The sequence below is a fragment of the Scyliorhinus torazame genome, chromosome 7 (genome assembly GCF_047496885.1).
Source record: "Scyliorhinus torazame isolate Kashiwa2021f chromosome 7, sScyTor2.1, whole genome shotgun sequence".
NCBI classification, from domain to species: domain Eukaryota; kingdom Metazoa; phylum Chordata; class Chondrichthyes; order Carcharhiniformes; family Scyliorhinidae; genus Scyliorhinus; species Scyliorhinus torazame.
The window spans coordinates 172,941,001-172,955,266 of record NC_092713.1 but is presented as its reverse complement, the minus strand read 5'-3'; the positions used below and the strand labels follow the sequence as shown (position 1 = coordinate 172,955,266).

Below are 14,266 nucleotides of genomic sequence, written 5' to 3'. Positions count from 1 at the left end.
CTGACCACCTCCATGCTAACTCACAGGCAAACCTCCTTTTTCAAACAGTGGTGTCACGTTTGCTAATTTTCAATCCGCCGGGACCACCCCAGAGTCTAGTGAATTTTGGTAAATTATCACTAGTGCATTTGCAATTTCCCTAGCCATCTCTTTTAGCACTCTGGGATGCATTCCATCAGGGCCAGGAGACTTGTCTACCTTTAGCCCCATTAGCTTGCCCATCACTACCTCCTGAGTGATAACAATCATCTCAAGGTCCTCACCTGTCATAGCCTCATTTCCAACAGTCACTGGCATGTTATTTGTGTCTTCCACTGTGAAGACCGACCCAAAAAACCTGTTCAGTTCCTCAGCCATTTCCTCATCTCCCATTATTAACTCTCCCTTCTCATCCTCTAAAGGACTAATATTTACCTTAGCCACTCTTTTTTGTTTTATATATTTGTAGAAAATTTTACTATCTGTTTTTATATTCTGAGCAAGTTTACTCTCATAATCTACCTTACTCTTCTTTATAGCTTTTTTAGTAGCTTTCTGTTGCCCCCTAAAGATTTCCCAGTCCTCTAGTCTCCCACTAATCTTTGCCACTTCTCTCATCCCATTGTAATCTCCTTTGTTTAAGCACAAAACATTAGTGTTTGATTTTACCTTCTCGCCCTCCATCTGTATTTTAAATTCCACCATATTGTGATCACTCCTTCCGAGAGGATCCCTAACTACGAGATCATTAATCAATCCTGTCTCATTACACAGGACCAGATCGAGGATCGTTTGTTCCCTCGTAATTCCATTACATACTGTTCCAGGAAACTATTGTGGATACATTCTATAAACTCCTCCTCAAGGCTGCCTTGACCGACCTGGTTAAACCAATCGACATGTATATTAAAATCCCCCATGATAACTGCTGTACCATTTCTACATGCATCAGTTATTTCTTTGTTTGTTGCCCATCCCACCAGAATGTTACTATTTGGTGGCCTACAGACTACTCTTATCAGTGACTTTTTTGTCTTACTATTCCTGATTTCCATTCAAAAGGATCACCCATAGCACCGATGTCATCCCTCACTACTGCCCGGATGTCATCCTTACATAACAGAGCTACACAATTTCCCTTACCATCCACTCTGTCCTTCCGAATAGTTTGATACCCTTGGATATTTAACTCCCAGTCGTGACCATCCTTTAACCATGTTTCAGTAATGGCCACTAAATCATAGTCATTCATGATGATTTGCACCATCAACTCATTTACCTTATTCCGAACACTCCGAGCATTCAGGTAAAGTACCCTTATGTTGGCTTTTATACCTCCATTTTAAATCTTAACACCTCGATCAGTAACCTCTCCTAAGTTATTTTTCCTTTGAACTTTTCTCTTAATTTTCCTTATCATTGAACCCATATCTTCATGTAATAACCTGCTGCGTCGCTTTCTATTTATGTTTTTACTTCCTGTTTTATTCCTTTTAGTATTACTGGGCCTATTCACTGAGCTCCCCTCAGTCACTGGACCCTGTACCATGGCCCTTTTTGATTTTTGACGATGGCTTCTCTGCCTTACACTTTCCCCCTTACTGCTTTTTGTTTCTGGCCCCGTTTTACTTCCCTCCGACTTCCTGCATTTATGAAAATTACAAACAACAGTGAGCTGAGCACTAATTACGGATCTCCATTCTGAAAAACTCCCTTTCACCGTTACTCTCTTTCTCCTGTTGCCAAGTCAGTTCTTTATCATCTAGCTAGCACATTCCGAATCCCATGAAACTTTACCTTTTGTACCAGTCTGCCATGGGGGACCTTGTCAAATGCCTTACTAAAGTCCATGTAGACGACATCCACAGCCTTTCCCTCATTAATTAATTTTGTCATCTCCTCAAAAAACTCGATCAATTTGGTAAGTGGTATAACCGGCCTGCTTACCATTGGCTGGGGACTAATGACAATCCCACAATCCTGTGGGAGTATGAGCTTCACCAATTAGGGGGGGGGGGGGGGGGGGCGGAGAAACCATTGGTAAACTCCAAGTATAAATAAAGCTGGCCAGTTTAGGAACCAGCAGGAAGAAGTGTGCAGCAAGGGAAGTTGCTGCTGCTGTTATATATATCTATGTTATTGCAATAAATGTTATTACTTTGTATCCTTAAAACGCGTGCTGGATTCTTCGTGGTCCTCACAAAACTGGCGACGAGGGTTAAAGTGAATAGCTGTCTACACTGCTGAAGCCACCTCCCTGGACTTTTGTTGGATACAGGTTAGAAGTTGTTTTCTATTATACCATGCCTCTGTACGGACGTTTGGATGTTTTTGATGCTGCGCTGGCAAGCTGGAACCAGTACACACAATGGATGCGTTACTATTTCCGGGCAAACAATATCACCGAAAACGAGCGGCAGGTGCTCATATTGCTCACCGTCTGCGGCCCGCATACGTTTGGGGTGATTAGGAGCCTTACGTACCCAGCTGCGCCGGACACCAAAACGTTTGATGAACTTGTGAATATAGTGGGGCAACATTTTAACCCAACCCCATCCACGATAGTCCAGCGTTACCGGTTTAATACCGCTGAGAGGACCCCTGGAGAATCCCTTGCCGATTTTCTATCCAGGCTACGCAGGATTGCGGAGTACTGTGACTATGGTGAGACCTTGTCAGAAATGTTATGCGACCGTTTGGTTTGCGGTATTAACAATGTGGCCACCCAGAGAAAGTTGTTAGCTGAGCCAACATTGACGTTTCAACAGACCATTCAAATAGTATTGTCCCGAGAGAGCGCAGAACGAGGAGTGCAGGAGCTACAGGGAATGGAAGTGCATGCCTTGGGGCACAACCCCTTCCATCCGAAAACGTCCCCCCGCACTCCTGCGGTACCTTGGGAGAGGCAGCACCCGGACCGACGCCAGTGGCCGTCAGACATTACGCCCCGAAGGAAGCCTTCTCCAGAACCAATGGATGAGGAGCCATGTCTGTGTCAGACTTGTAGGGGCCGACCCCGTCGCGCACGGCGGTCCTGGGGGCGCAAGAGGTGCCGTCATTCCGACCGAAACTGGGACCAGCCCAGGGGCGTACCTTCCATGTAGATGAACCTGCGGTGACGACTCCTGAGGACGTGGAGACGGAGGACGACTGCCTGCAGCTGCATTGTGTGGCAGCTCCCCGTGTGGCCCCCATTAAGGTGACAGTACGGGTCAATGGCCACCCGCTTGAGATTGAGTTGGACACTGGCGCAGCGGTCTCCGTGATGGCCCAGAGGACATTCGACCGCATCAAGCAGGGTATACAGACCCTTACATTAACCGACTCACAGGCCAGGTTGGCCACCTACACGGGGGAACCACTGGACATTGCAGGAACTACAATGACCCCTGTTGTTTATGGACGCCAGGAGGGGCGTTTCCCACTTATCGTGGTGCACGGCCATGGGCCCAGCCTGTTGGGTCGGGACTGGTTGCGCCATTTGCGGTTGCAATGGCAGCACATCCTCCAAACAGCTTCTGAAGGGTTCACTGAGGTGCTAGGACGATACCCAGATGTATTCCAGCCTGGTTTGGGGAAAATTAAAGAGGCCGTAGCCCGTATCCAAGTCGAACCAGGCGCGCCCGGTGCCTTACGCCTTGCTCGAGAAGGTAGAAGGGGAGCTCACTCGTTTGGAGAGTTTGGGTATTATCAGGCCCGTCCGTTTTGCTGACTGGGCAGTACCAATTGTACCTGTAATGAAGCCAGATGCCACAGTTCGCTTGTGTGGCGACTATAAACTTACAGTGAATACGGCTTCCCGACTCGACCGATATCCAATGCCTCGCATAGAGGATCTCTACGCGAAGCTTGCAGGTGGACTCTTGTTCACAAAATTAGATATGAGTCACGCCTACCTGCAGTTGGAGCTGGACCCTGCCTCCCGACCATATGTAACGATTAATACACACCGGGGCCTGTATGAATATACACGGTTGCCCTTTGGAGTATCCTCTGCCTGCGCTATTTTTCAACGTGTTATGCAGGGCATTTTGAGAGGTTTACCATGTGTTGCTGTCTACTTAGATGACGTTTTGATTACAGGGACGTCGGAGCAGGAACATTTGGAAAATCTGGAGGCTGTCCTTAGACGCTTTTTGGAGGCTGGAGTCCGTTTACGTCGCACAAAGTGCGTATTTCAGGCAAAGGAAGTAGTCTACCGAGGTTATCGGGTGGACCGCGAAGGTTTGCACCCCGTCGCAGAGAAGGTGCGTGCGATTCAACAGGCCCCGCCCCGACTGACACTTCGCATCTTCGTTCTTTTCTCGGTCTCGTAAACTATTACGGGAAGTTCCTCCCCAATCTGGCAACTACGCTGGCCCCATTGCACCTTCTGCTAAAGAAAAATCACGCCTGGGTTTGGGGTCAGCCGCAAGAAACCGCTTTCCGGCGGGTAAAGCAACAATTGTCGTCATCTGGGTTACTAACCCACTATGATCCTGGAAAGCCTTTGCTCGTTACATGTGATGCATCCCCGTATGGTATTGGGGCCGCCCTGTCCCACAAGATGGAGAACGGGGCCGAGCGACCGATAGCTTTCGCCTCCCACACATTGACTGCCGCAGAGAAAAAGTACGCGCAGATCGAGAAGGAGGGCCTGGCAGTGGTTTTTGCGGTGAAACGCTTCCACCAGTACGTGTATGGCCGCCATTTCACTATCGTGACTGATCATAAGCCCCTGCTGGGACTTTTCAGAGAGGATAAGCCAATACCGCCCATTGCTTCTGCACGGATCCAGCGCTGGGCTTTGTTGCTTGCTGCATACGAGTATTCTCTGGAGCACAAACCAGGAACGCAGATAGCAAATGCCGACGCACTGAGCCGATTGCCTTTATCGACCAGCCCCATGTCGACCCCCACGACCGGTGAGGTGGTTGCAACCCTACATTTTATGGACACCTTGCCTGTCACGGCATCACAGATCCGTGAGTGGACCCAGACGGAGCCAATCCTGTCAAAGGTTCGGCACATAGCCCTGTATGGTGGGCAGCAAAGACAGCTCCCAGGAGAGTTGCGGGCATTTTCCTCCAAGCTGTCAGAATTCAGCGTGGAAGACGGCATCCTCTTGTGGGGGACGCGTGTGATTGTCCCGGAAAAAGGCCAGGAGCTGATACTAGCAGACTTGCACAATGGGCATCCGGGTGTGACCAAAATGAAAATGTTGGCCCGGAGTTATGTCTGGTGGCCAGGCCTCGACACCAACATTGAGAAGGTGGCCCAAAACTGCTCCATTTGCCAGGAGCATCAGAAGCTTCCGCCGGCCGCGCCCCTACATCACTGGGAATGGCCAGGGCGGCCTTGGGCCCGCTTGCATGCAGATTTTGCAGGCCCTTTTCAAGGATCCATGTTCCTTCTATTAATTGGCGCCCAGTCTAAAGGGCTAGAGGTGCATAAGATGCAGGGGACAACGTCCTGCACAACAATTGAAAAGATGCGTTTGACTTTTAGTACGCATGGCCTCCCCGAGGTGCTGGTCACGGATAACGGCACTCCATTCATGAGTGAGGAGTTTGCGAGGTTCACGAAGATGAACAGCATACACCATATCCGCACTGCCCCTTACCACCCGGCTTCAAATGGGTTGGCAGAGTGCGCAGTGCAGACATTCAAAAGAGGCCTAAAGAAGCAGTCTACCTGATCAATGGACATGAGACTGGCTCGCTTTTTGTTCACGTATAGAACCACCCCCCATGCGGTGACTGGGGTAACTCCCGCAGAACTTCTAATGGGCCGGAGACTTCGCACCCGCCTTAGTATGGTTTTCCCGGACATTGGCGCAAAGGTACGCTGCACACAAGAACGGCAGGGACAGGGATTTTCTCGGCATCGGCCGATTCGGCAGTTTGCGCCCGGTGACCCAGTGTTCGTTCGGAATTTTGCTGGTGGTGCCCAGTGGGTTCCCTGCGTAATCTTTCGCGAAACGGGCCCTATATCTTACCAGGTGCAAGCCCGGGGTCGTCTCCAGCGCAAACATGTAGACCACGTTCGGTCCAGAAGAGTATCCCCTCAAAAGATTCCCCGCCCCCGGAGCTCATTTCTACAGCCGCAGAGACCAGAGACAAGGGAAGGTAGTCCTCACAATCTTCCTCTGGTGCCTCACTCGAAGGTCGTTACAGAACCGAATGGAGATAGAGATGCTGACATGACGGAGGCAGCAGACTCTGACTCCGAGATGGAGACATAGGATGCATCAGAGGGGGAATCCTCGGGTCAATGGGCCGTGGATGTACAACCGTTGCGCCGTTCATCATGGAAGCACCGGTCTCCATCTCGTTACACGCTGCCTGATCCAGCGCCGCATGCAAATGGTGTCCGGCCTGCGGCAAAACGAGTCCGACGCCCTCCTTTGCCAGGGTCTTCGGTGGATTCCTTGGACTTTGGGGGGGAGGGATGTTATAACCTGCCTGCTTACCATTGGCTGGAGACTAATGACAATCCCACAATCCTGTGGGAGTATGAGCTTCCCCAATGAGGGGGGCGGAGAAACCATTAGTAAGCTCCAAGTATAAATAAAGCTGGCCAGTTTAGGAACCAGCAGGAAGGAGTGTGCTGCAAGGGAAGTTGCTGCTGCTGTTTTATATATATATATATATATATATATATATATGTTATTGTAAATAAATGTTATTACTTTGTATCCTTAAAACTCGTGCTGGATTCTTCGTGGCCCTCACAAAAGTAAGACATGACCTTTCCCGCACAAAACCATGTTGCCTATCACTAACAAGTGCATATGCTTCCGAATGTGAATAAATCCTGACCCTCATATTTCTCCAACAGTTTCTACACCACTCATGTCATGTTCCAAACCTATAATTCCCTGGATTATCCCTGCTTCCCCTCTTAAACAAAGAGCCAACATTGGCTATTCTCCAGTCCTCTGGAACATCACCTGTGGTCAAAGATGATGCAAAGATGTCTGTTAAGGCCCCAGCTATTTCCTCTCTTACCTCCCACAGTAACCTGGGATATATCTCATCCGAGCCAGAGGACTTGTCTACCTCAATGCATTTTAAGATATCCAACACTTCCTCCTTTGTTATGCTGACATGCCCTAGAGTATTCACAGGCCCATCCCTAATCTCAACATCTCAACATCTGTCATGTCTCTCTTCACGGTAGCACAATGGTTAGCACAGTTGCTTCACAGCTCCAAGGTCCCAGGTTCAATTCTCGCCTTGGGTCACTCTCTGTGCGGAGTCTGCATATTCTCCCCGTGTGTGCGTGGGTTTCCTCTGGGTGCTCCGGTTTCCTTCCACGATCCAAAGATGTGCAGGTTAGGTGGATTGGCAATGATAAGTTGCCACAAAAAGGTTAGGTGAGGTTGCAGTGTTACGGGGATAGGGTGGAGGCGTGGGCTTAGGTGGGGTGCTCTTTCCTAAGGACTGGTGCAGACCAAATGACCTTCTTCTGCACTGTAAATTCTATGAACACCGATGCAAAGTACTCATTAAGGATCACACCCAAGTCCTCTGACTCCATGTATAACTTCCCTCCTTTGTCTGTGAGTGGGTCTATTCTTTCCCTAGCTACCCTCTTGCTTCTTGTATATGTATAAAAGGACTGATGTGAGGTGAGGAGAAATTTCTTCACCCAGCGAGTGGTGAATCTGGATTCACGACCACAGAAAGTAGTTGAGGCCAAAACCATGTGTGATTTCAAGAAGGAATTAGATATAGATCATGGAGCAAAAGGGATCAAGGAATATGAGAGTGAGGCAGGATCAGGGTATTGAATTTGATGATCAGCCATTGTCATAATGAATGGCGGAGCTGGCTCGAAGGGCCGAATGGCCTCTTCCTACTCCTATTTTCTGTGTATGTTTCTATGTACACCCTCCTGCAGTCTTAATTGAACCAGGGTTGATCCCCTGGCTTGGGGCAATGGCATAGTGGGGGATATACCAGGCCATGAGGTCATAGATTTTGGCTGAGTGTAATTCTGCTGCTGCTGGTGGCCCACAGCATCAGTTTTGAACTGAATCTAATAAAAAATAGAACATGCTGAAAAAACTGAGAAGGTCTGATCGCGTGACTGCAAGTGAAACAGAGTTAACCTTTTGGGGAAATGACCTCTCAGCAGATGCTCCCAGACCTGCTGAATGTTTTTAGCATTTTCCAACTTTTTACTTTAGTATTTCCACAGTATTTCTTTTCTGATCTGGGACTATCCCATTTAGCATGGTGATCGTGCCACATAATACCATTCCCAAATGGGCCTTGATCTCCACAATGACTGTCATGGACAGATATGTTCGATCGATTGGTGAGGATCAGGTCAAGTAAGTTTTTCCTACATGTGGGTTCCCTGACCATCTGCCGTGGGCCCAGTCCAGACAATATATCCTTCAGGACTCAGCCAGCTCAGTCAGTGGTTCTGCTCCCTCGGCAGTCTTTATGTCCGCCATCCAGGGTACATTCTGTGACCTTACCACCCTCAGTGCTTTGTTCAAATGGCGTTGAACATGGAGGGGATACTGAGCACTGAGTCAGAGCAGCATGCCCCTTAATCATTGTGTCCATGGCCGTTAGCCATCCCAAGCTATCAGTGTCAATGGGAAGTGAAACATCTACTCACAGTGAGCTTCACGGGACTTGAACAGTGGGGAAGCCCTCTGACAGTGACTGCTGCATGTACATCCTGACTTCTTACCGTTCTGATTTTCTTCATTCTTCCGTGGAGATGCTGTAACGTCTTGCCTTGTAGTTGAGGTTTGTTTCATACTTTCCAGCAAAATACTTTGAAAATAATCATTTTTGAGATGTGCGAGCTGCTGGCGAGGCTGGTATTACTTGTATCTCAATGTTCTAGGAAAAAAAACAAGTTTTAGTTGTGTACTCACTGCTGTCAGGTAGGAGACTTGGCAGCGATACTGGCAGAGCAAAGTCCCACTAACAATGTGGTCAATCCCAGACCATCTGTTTGTAGGAGTAGGATGAGGGGTAAATAATGGCCAAGACATCGGAAAAAATCTCTTCGAAAGGGAATCTTTCATATCCATCTGGGATGTCAGACATGGTCTCAGTTTCAGCCAAGGGGCAATATCCCTGACAGTGTAGCTCTCCCTCAGTACTGCCCCTGAAGTGTCAGCTGAGTTTGTGTTCAGGTTGCTGGAGGAGCAACAGAGCCACATTGGACTGAGTGCATTTGAAGTCAGTCAGGAAGTGTCCCAGGGCTGGAGGTTGGTGGTCAGTGGGGTGCTAACCCAGGGCAGGTTAGAGGTCAGTGAGGTGCTGACCTAGGGTAGGAGGTTAAAGGTCAGTGAGGTGCAGACCCAGGGTAAAAGGTCAGTGAGGTGCTGATCCAGGACTGCAAGTTAAAGGTCAGTGAGGTGCTGACTCAGAGCTGGAGGTTAAAGGTCAGTGGGGTGCGGACTGCAGGTTAGACGTCAGTGAGGTGCATACCCAGGGATGGAGGTTAGAGGTCAAGTGAGCTGGTCAATTGAGCTGATGACTGAGGGGTAGGGGGTTAGAGGTCAGTGAGGTGCTGGCACTGGGATGGTGGTTGGGAGTTCAATGCGGTGTTAATCCTGAACTGATCTTTTTTTGATAATAGGTCCATACTCAATCGAGGAGTTGACATTCTCTGATATTAATGCGAGCAGCGTCAATGTGTCCTGGCAACGGCCAACACCTGCTGCCGACATCTTTATCCTACATTACAATCCCCAAAACAATGGGGATACGATGAATGTGACAGTGGACGGAACCGAGACATACACCATTCTGTCCAACCTAAAACCTGGTGAAGAATACATCGTCACACTAGTGGCAATACAGGGGACAATCACTTCAGAACCAGTGCTGGGAACGTTCACCACAGGTAGGAAAATCCATCTCTCATTCTCTTGCAACAGGAGCACTTTAATCCCTCTCTCACTCTCCTGTATCTGGAACATTCTAATCCCTCTCTCACTCTCCTGTATCTGGACCACTCTAATCCCTCTCTCACTCTCCTGTATCTGGAACACTAATCCCTCTCCCACTCTCCTCTATCTGGGACACTCTAATCCCTCTCTCACTCTCCTGTATCTGGACCACTCTAATCCCTCTCTCATACTCCTGTATCTGGAACACTCTAATCCCTCTCCCACTCTCCTCTATCTGGGACACTCTAATCCCTCTCTCACTCTCCTGTATCTGGAACACTCTAATCCCTCTCCCACTCTCCTCTATCTGGGACACTCTAATCCCTCTCTCACTCTCCTGTATCTGGAACACTCTAATCCCTCTCTCACTCTCCTGTATCTGGAACACTCTAATCCCTCTCTCACTCTCCTGTATCTGGACCACTCTAATCCCTCTCTCACTCTCCTCTATCGGGGACACTCTAATCCCTCTCTCACTCTCCTGTATCTGGAACACTCTAATCCCTCTCCCACTCTCCTCTATCTGCGACACCCGAATCCCTCTCTCACTCTCCTGTATCTGGAACACTCTAATCCCTCTCTCACTCTCCTCTATCTGGGACACTCTAATCCCTCTCTCACTCTCCTGTATCTGGACCACTCTAATCCCTCTCTCATACTCCTGTATCCGGAACACTCTAATCCCTCTCCCACTCTCCTCTATCTGGGACACTCTAATCCCTCTCTCACTCTCCTGTATCTGGATTACTCTAATCCCTCTCTCACTCTCCTCTATCTGGGACACTCTAATCCCTCTCTCACTCTCCTGTATCTGGACCACTCTAATCCCTCTCTCATACTCCTGTATCTGGAACAATCTAATCCCTCTCCCACTCTCCTCTATCTGGGACACTCTAATCCCTCTCTCACTCTCCTATATCTGGAACACTCTAATCCCTCTCCCACTCTCCTCTATCTGGGACACTCTAATCCCCCTCTCACTCTCCTGTATCTGGAACACTCTAATCCCTCTCTCACTCTCCTCTATCTGGGACACTCTAATCCCTCTCTCACTCTCCTGTATCTGGACCACTCTAATCCCTCTCTCATACTCCTGTATCTGGAACACTCTAATCCCTCTCCCACTCTTCTCTATCTGGGACACTCTAATCCCTCTCTCACTCTCCTGTATCTGGACCACTCTAATCCCTATCTCACTCTCCTCTATCGGGGACACTCTAATCCCTCTCTCACTCTCCTGTATCTGGAACACTCTAATCCCTCTCCCACACTCCTGTTTCTGGAACACTCTAATCCCTCTCTCACTCTCCTGTATCTGGAACACTCTAATCCCTCTCTCTGTATCTGGACCACTCTAATCCCTCTCTCACTCTCCTCTATCTGGGACACTCTAATTCCTCTCCCACTCTCCTGTTTCTGGAACACTCTAATCCCTCTCTCACTCTCCTCTATCTGGGACACTCTAATCCCTCTCTCACTCTCCTCTATCTGGGACACTCTAATCCCTCTCCCACTCTCCTGTATCTGGAACACTCTAATCCCTCTCTCAAGCTCCTGTATCTGGAACACGCTAATCCCTCTCTCACTCTCCTGTTTCTGGAACACTCTAATCCCTCTCTCACTCTCCTCTATCTGGGACACTCTAATCCCTCTCTCACTCTCCTCTTGCTGGACCACTCTAATCCCTCAATCGCTCTGCTGTATCTCGACACTCTGATCCCTCTCTCACGCTCCTGTATCTGAGACACTCTATTCCCTCTCTCACTCTCCTCTATCTGGAATACTCTAATCTCTCTCCCACACTCCTGTATCGGGGACACTTGAATCCCTCTACCACACTCTTGTATCTGGGACACTCTAAACCCTCTCTCACTGTCCTGTATCTGGAACACTCTAATCCCTCTCCCACACTCCTGTGTCTGGAACCCGCTAATCCCTCTCTCACTCTCCTGTTTCTGGAACACTCTAATCCCTCTCTCACTCTCCTGTATCTGGACCACACTAATCCCTCTCTCACTCTCCTCTATCTGGGACACTCTAATCCCTCTCTCACTCTCCTCTAGCTGGACCACTTTAATCCCTCAATCGCTCTGCTGTATCTGGGACACTCTAATCCCTCGCTCACTCTCCTGTATCTGGAACACTCTAATCCCTCTCTCAAGCTCCTGTATCTGGAACACGATAATCCCTCTCTCACTCTCCTGTTTCTGGAACACTCTAATCCCTCTCTCACTCTCCTGTATCTGGACCACCCTAATCCCTCTCTCACTCTCCTCTATCTGGGACACTCTAATCCCTCTCTCACTTTGCTGTATCTGGAACACTCTAATCCCTCTCTCACTCTCCTCTAGCTGGAACACTCTAACCCCTCTGTAACTCTCCTGTATCTGGAAGACTCTAAGCCCTCTCTCACTCTCCTGTATCTGGGACACTCTAATACCTCTCTCACTTTGCTGTATCTGGAACACTCTAATCCCTCTCTCACTCTCCTCTAGCTGGAACACTCTAATCCCTCTCTCACACTCCTGTATCTGGAACACTCTAATCCCTCTCTCACTCTCCTGTATCTGGAACACTCTAATCCCTCTCTCACACTCCTGTATCTCGAACACTCTAATCCCTCTCTCACACTCCTGTATCTGGAACACTCTAATCCCTCTCTCACTCTCCTGTATCTGGAACACTCTAATCCCTCTCTCAAGCTCCTGTATCTGGAACACGCTAATCCCCCTCTCACTCTCCTGTTTCTGGAACACTCTAATCCCTCTCTCACTCTCCTGTATCTGGACCACTCTAATCCCTCTCTCACTCTCCTCTATCTGGGACACTCTAATCCCTCTCTCACTCTCCTGTATCTGGAACACTCTAATCCCTCTCTCACTCTCCTGTATCTGGAACACTTTAACCCCTCTCTCACTCTCCTGTATCTGGGACACTCTAATACCTCTCTCACTTTGCTGTATCTGGAACACTCTAATCCCTCTCTCACTCTCCTCTAGCTGGAACACTCTAATCCCTCTCTCACTCTCCTCTAGCTGGAACACTCTAATCCCTCTCCGACACTCCTGTATCTGGAACACTCAAACCCCTCTCTCACTCTCCTGTATCTGGAACACTCTAATACCTCTCTCACTTTGCTGTATCTGGATCACTCAAATCCCTCTCTCACTCTCCTGTATCTGGAACACTCTAATCCCTCTCCCACACTCCTGTATCTGGAACACTCAAACCCCTCTCTCACTTTGCTGTATCTGGATCACTCTAATCCCTCTCTCACTCTCCTCTAGCTGGAACACTCTAAGCCCTCTCTCACTCTCCTGTATCTGGAACACTCTAAACCCTCTCTCACTCTCCTGTATCTAGGACACTCTAATCCCTCTCCCACACTCCTGTTTCTGGAACACTCTAATTCCTCTCCCACTCTCCTGTATCTGGAACACTCTAATCCCTCGCTCACTCTCCTGTATCCGGGACACTCTAATCACTCTCTCACTCTCCTCTATCTGGAATACTCTAATCCCTCTCTCACTCTCCTGTATCTGGAACACTCTAATCCCTCTCTCACTCTCCTGTATCTGGAATACTCTAATCACTCTCTCACACTCCTGTGTCTGGAACACTCTAATCCCTCTCTCACTCTCCTATATCTGGGACACTCTAATCCCTCTCTCACTCTCCTGTATCTGGGACACTCTAATCACTCTCTCACTCTCCTCTATCTGGAATACTCTAATCACTCTCTCACACTCCTGTGTCTGGAACACTCTAATCCCTCTCTCACTACCCTGTATCTGGAACACTCTAATCCCTCTCCCACACTCCTGTTTCTGGAACACTCTAATTCCTCTCCCACTCTCCTGTATCTGGAACACTCAAACCCCTCTCTCACTCTCCTGTATCTGGAACACTCAAACCCCTCTCTCACTCTCCTGTATCTGGAACACTCTAATCCCTCTCTCACTCTCCTATATCTGGGACACTCTAATCCCTCTCTCACTCTCCTGTATCTGGGACACTCTAATCACTCTCTCACTCTCCTCTATCTGGAATACTCTAATCACTCTCTCACACTCCTGTGTCTGGAACACTCTAATCCCTCTCTCACTACCCTGTATCTGGAACACTCTAATCCCTCTCCCACACTCCTGTATCTGGAACACTCAAACCCCTCTCTCACTCTCCTGTATCTGGAACACTCTAATACCTCTCTCACTTTGCTGTATCTGGATCACTCAAATCCCTCTCTCACTCTCCTGTATCTGGAACACTCTAATCCCTCTCCCACACTCCTGTATCTGGAACACTCAAACCCCTCTCTCACTTTGCTGTATCTGGATCACTCTAATCCCTCTCTCACTCTCCTCTAGCTGGAACACTCTA

General features: G+C 48.7%; 1 protein-coding gene across 6 annotated transcripts in view; it reads left to right on the top strand.

The window, feature by feature from the left end:
• tnr (tenascin R (restrictin, janusin)) overlaps nucleotides 1-14,266 on the top strand; it is a 793,807-nt gene that overhangs the window by 465,426 nt on the left and 314,115 nt on the right. For all 6 annotated transcript variants that reach the window (XM_072511798.1, XM_072511799.1, XM_072511802.1 and 3 more), the window contains one exon: nucleotides 9,574-9,840. In XM_072511798.1, the coding sequence (XP_072367899.1) occupies nucleotides 9,574-9,840 (267 nt within the window). The remainder of the gene's footprint in view (nucleotides 1-9,573; nucleotides 9,841-14,266) is intronic.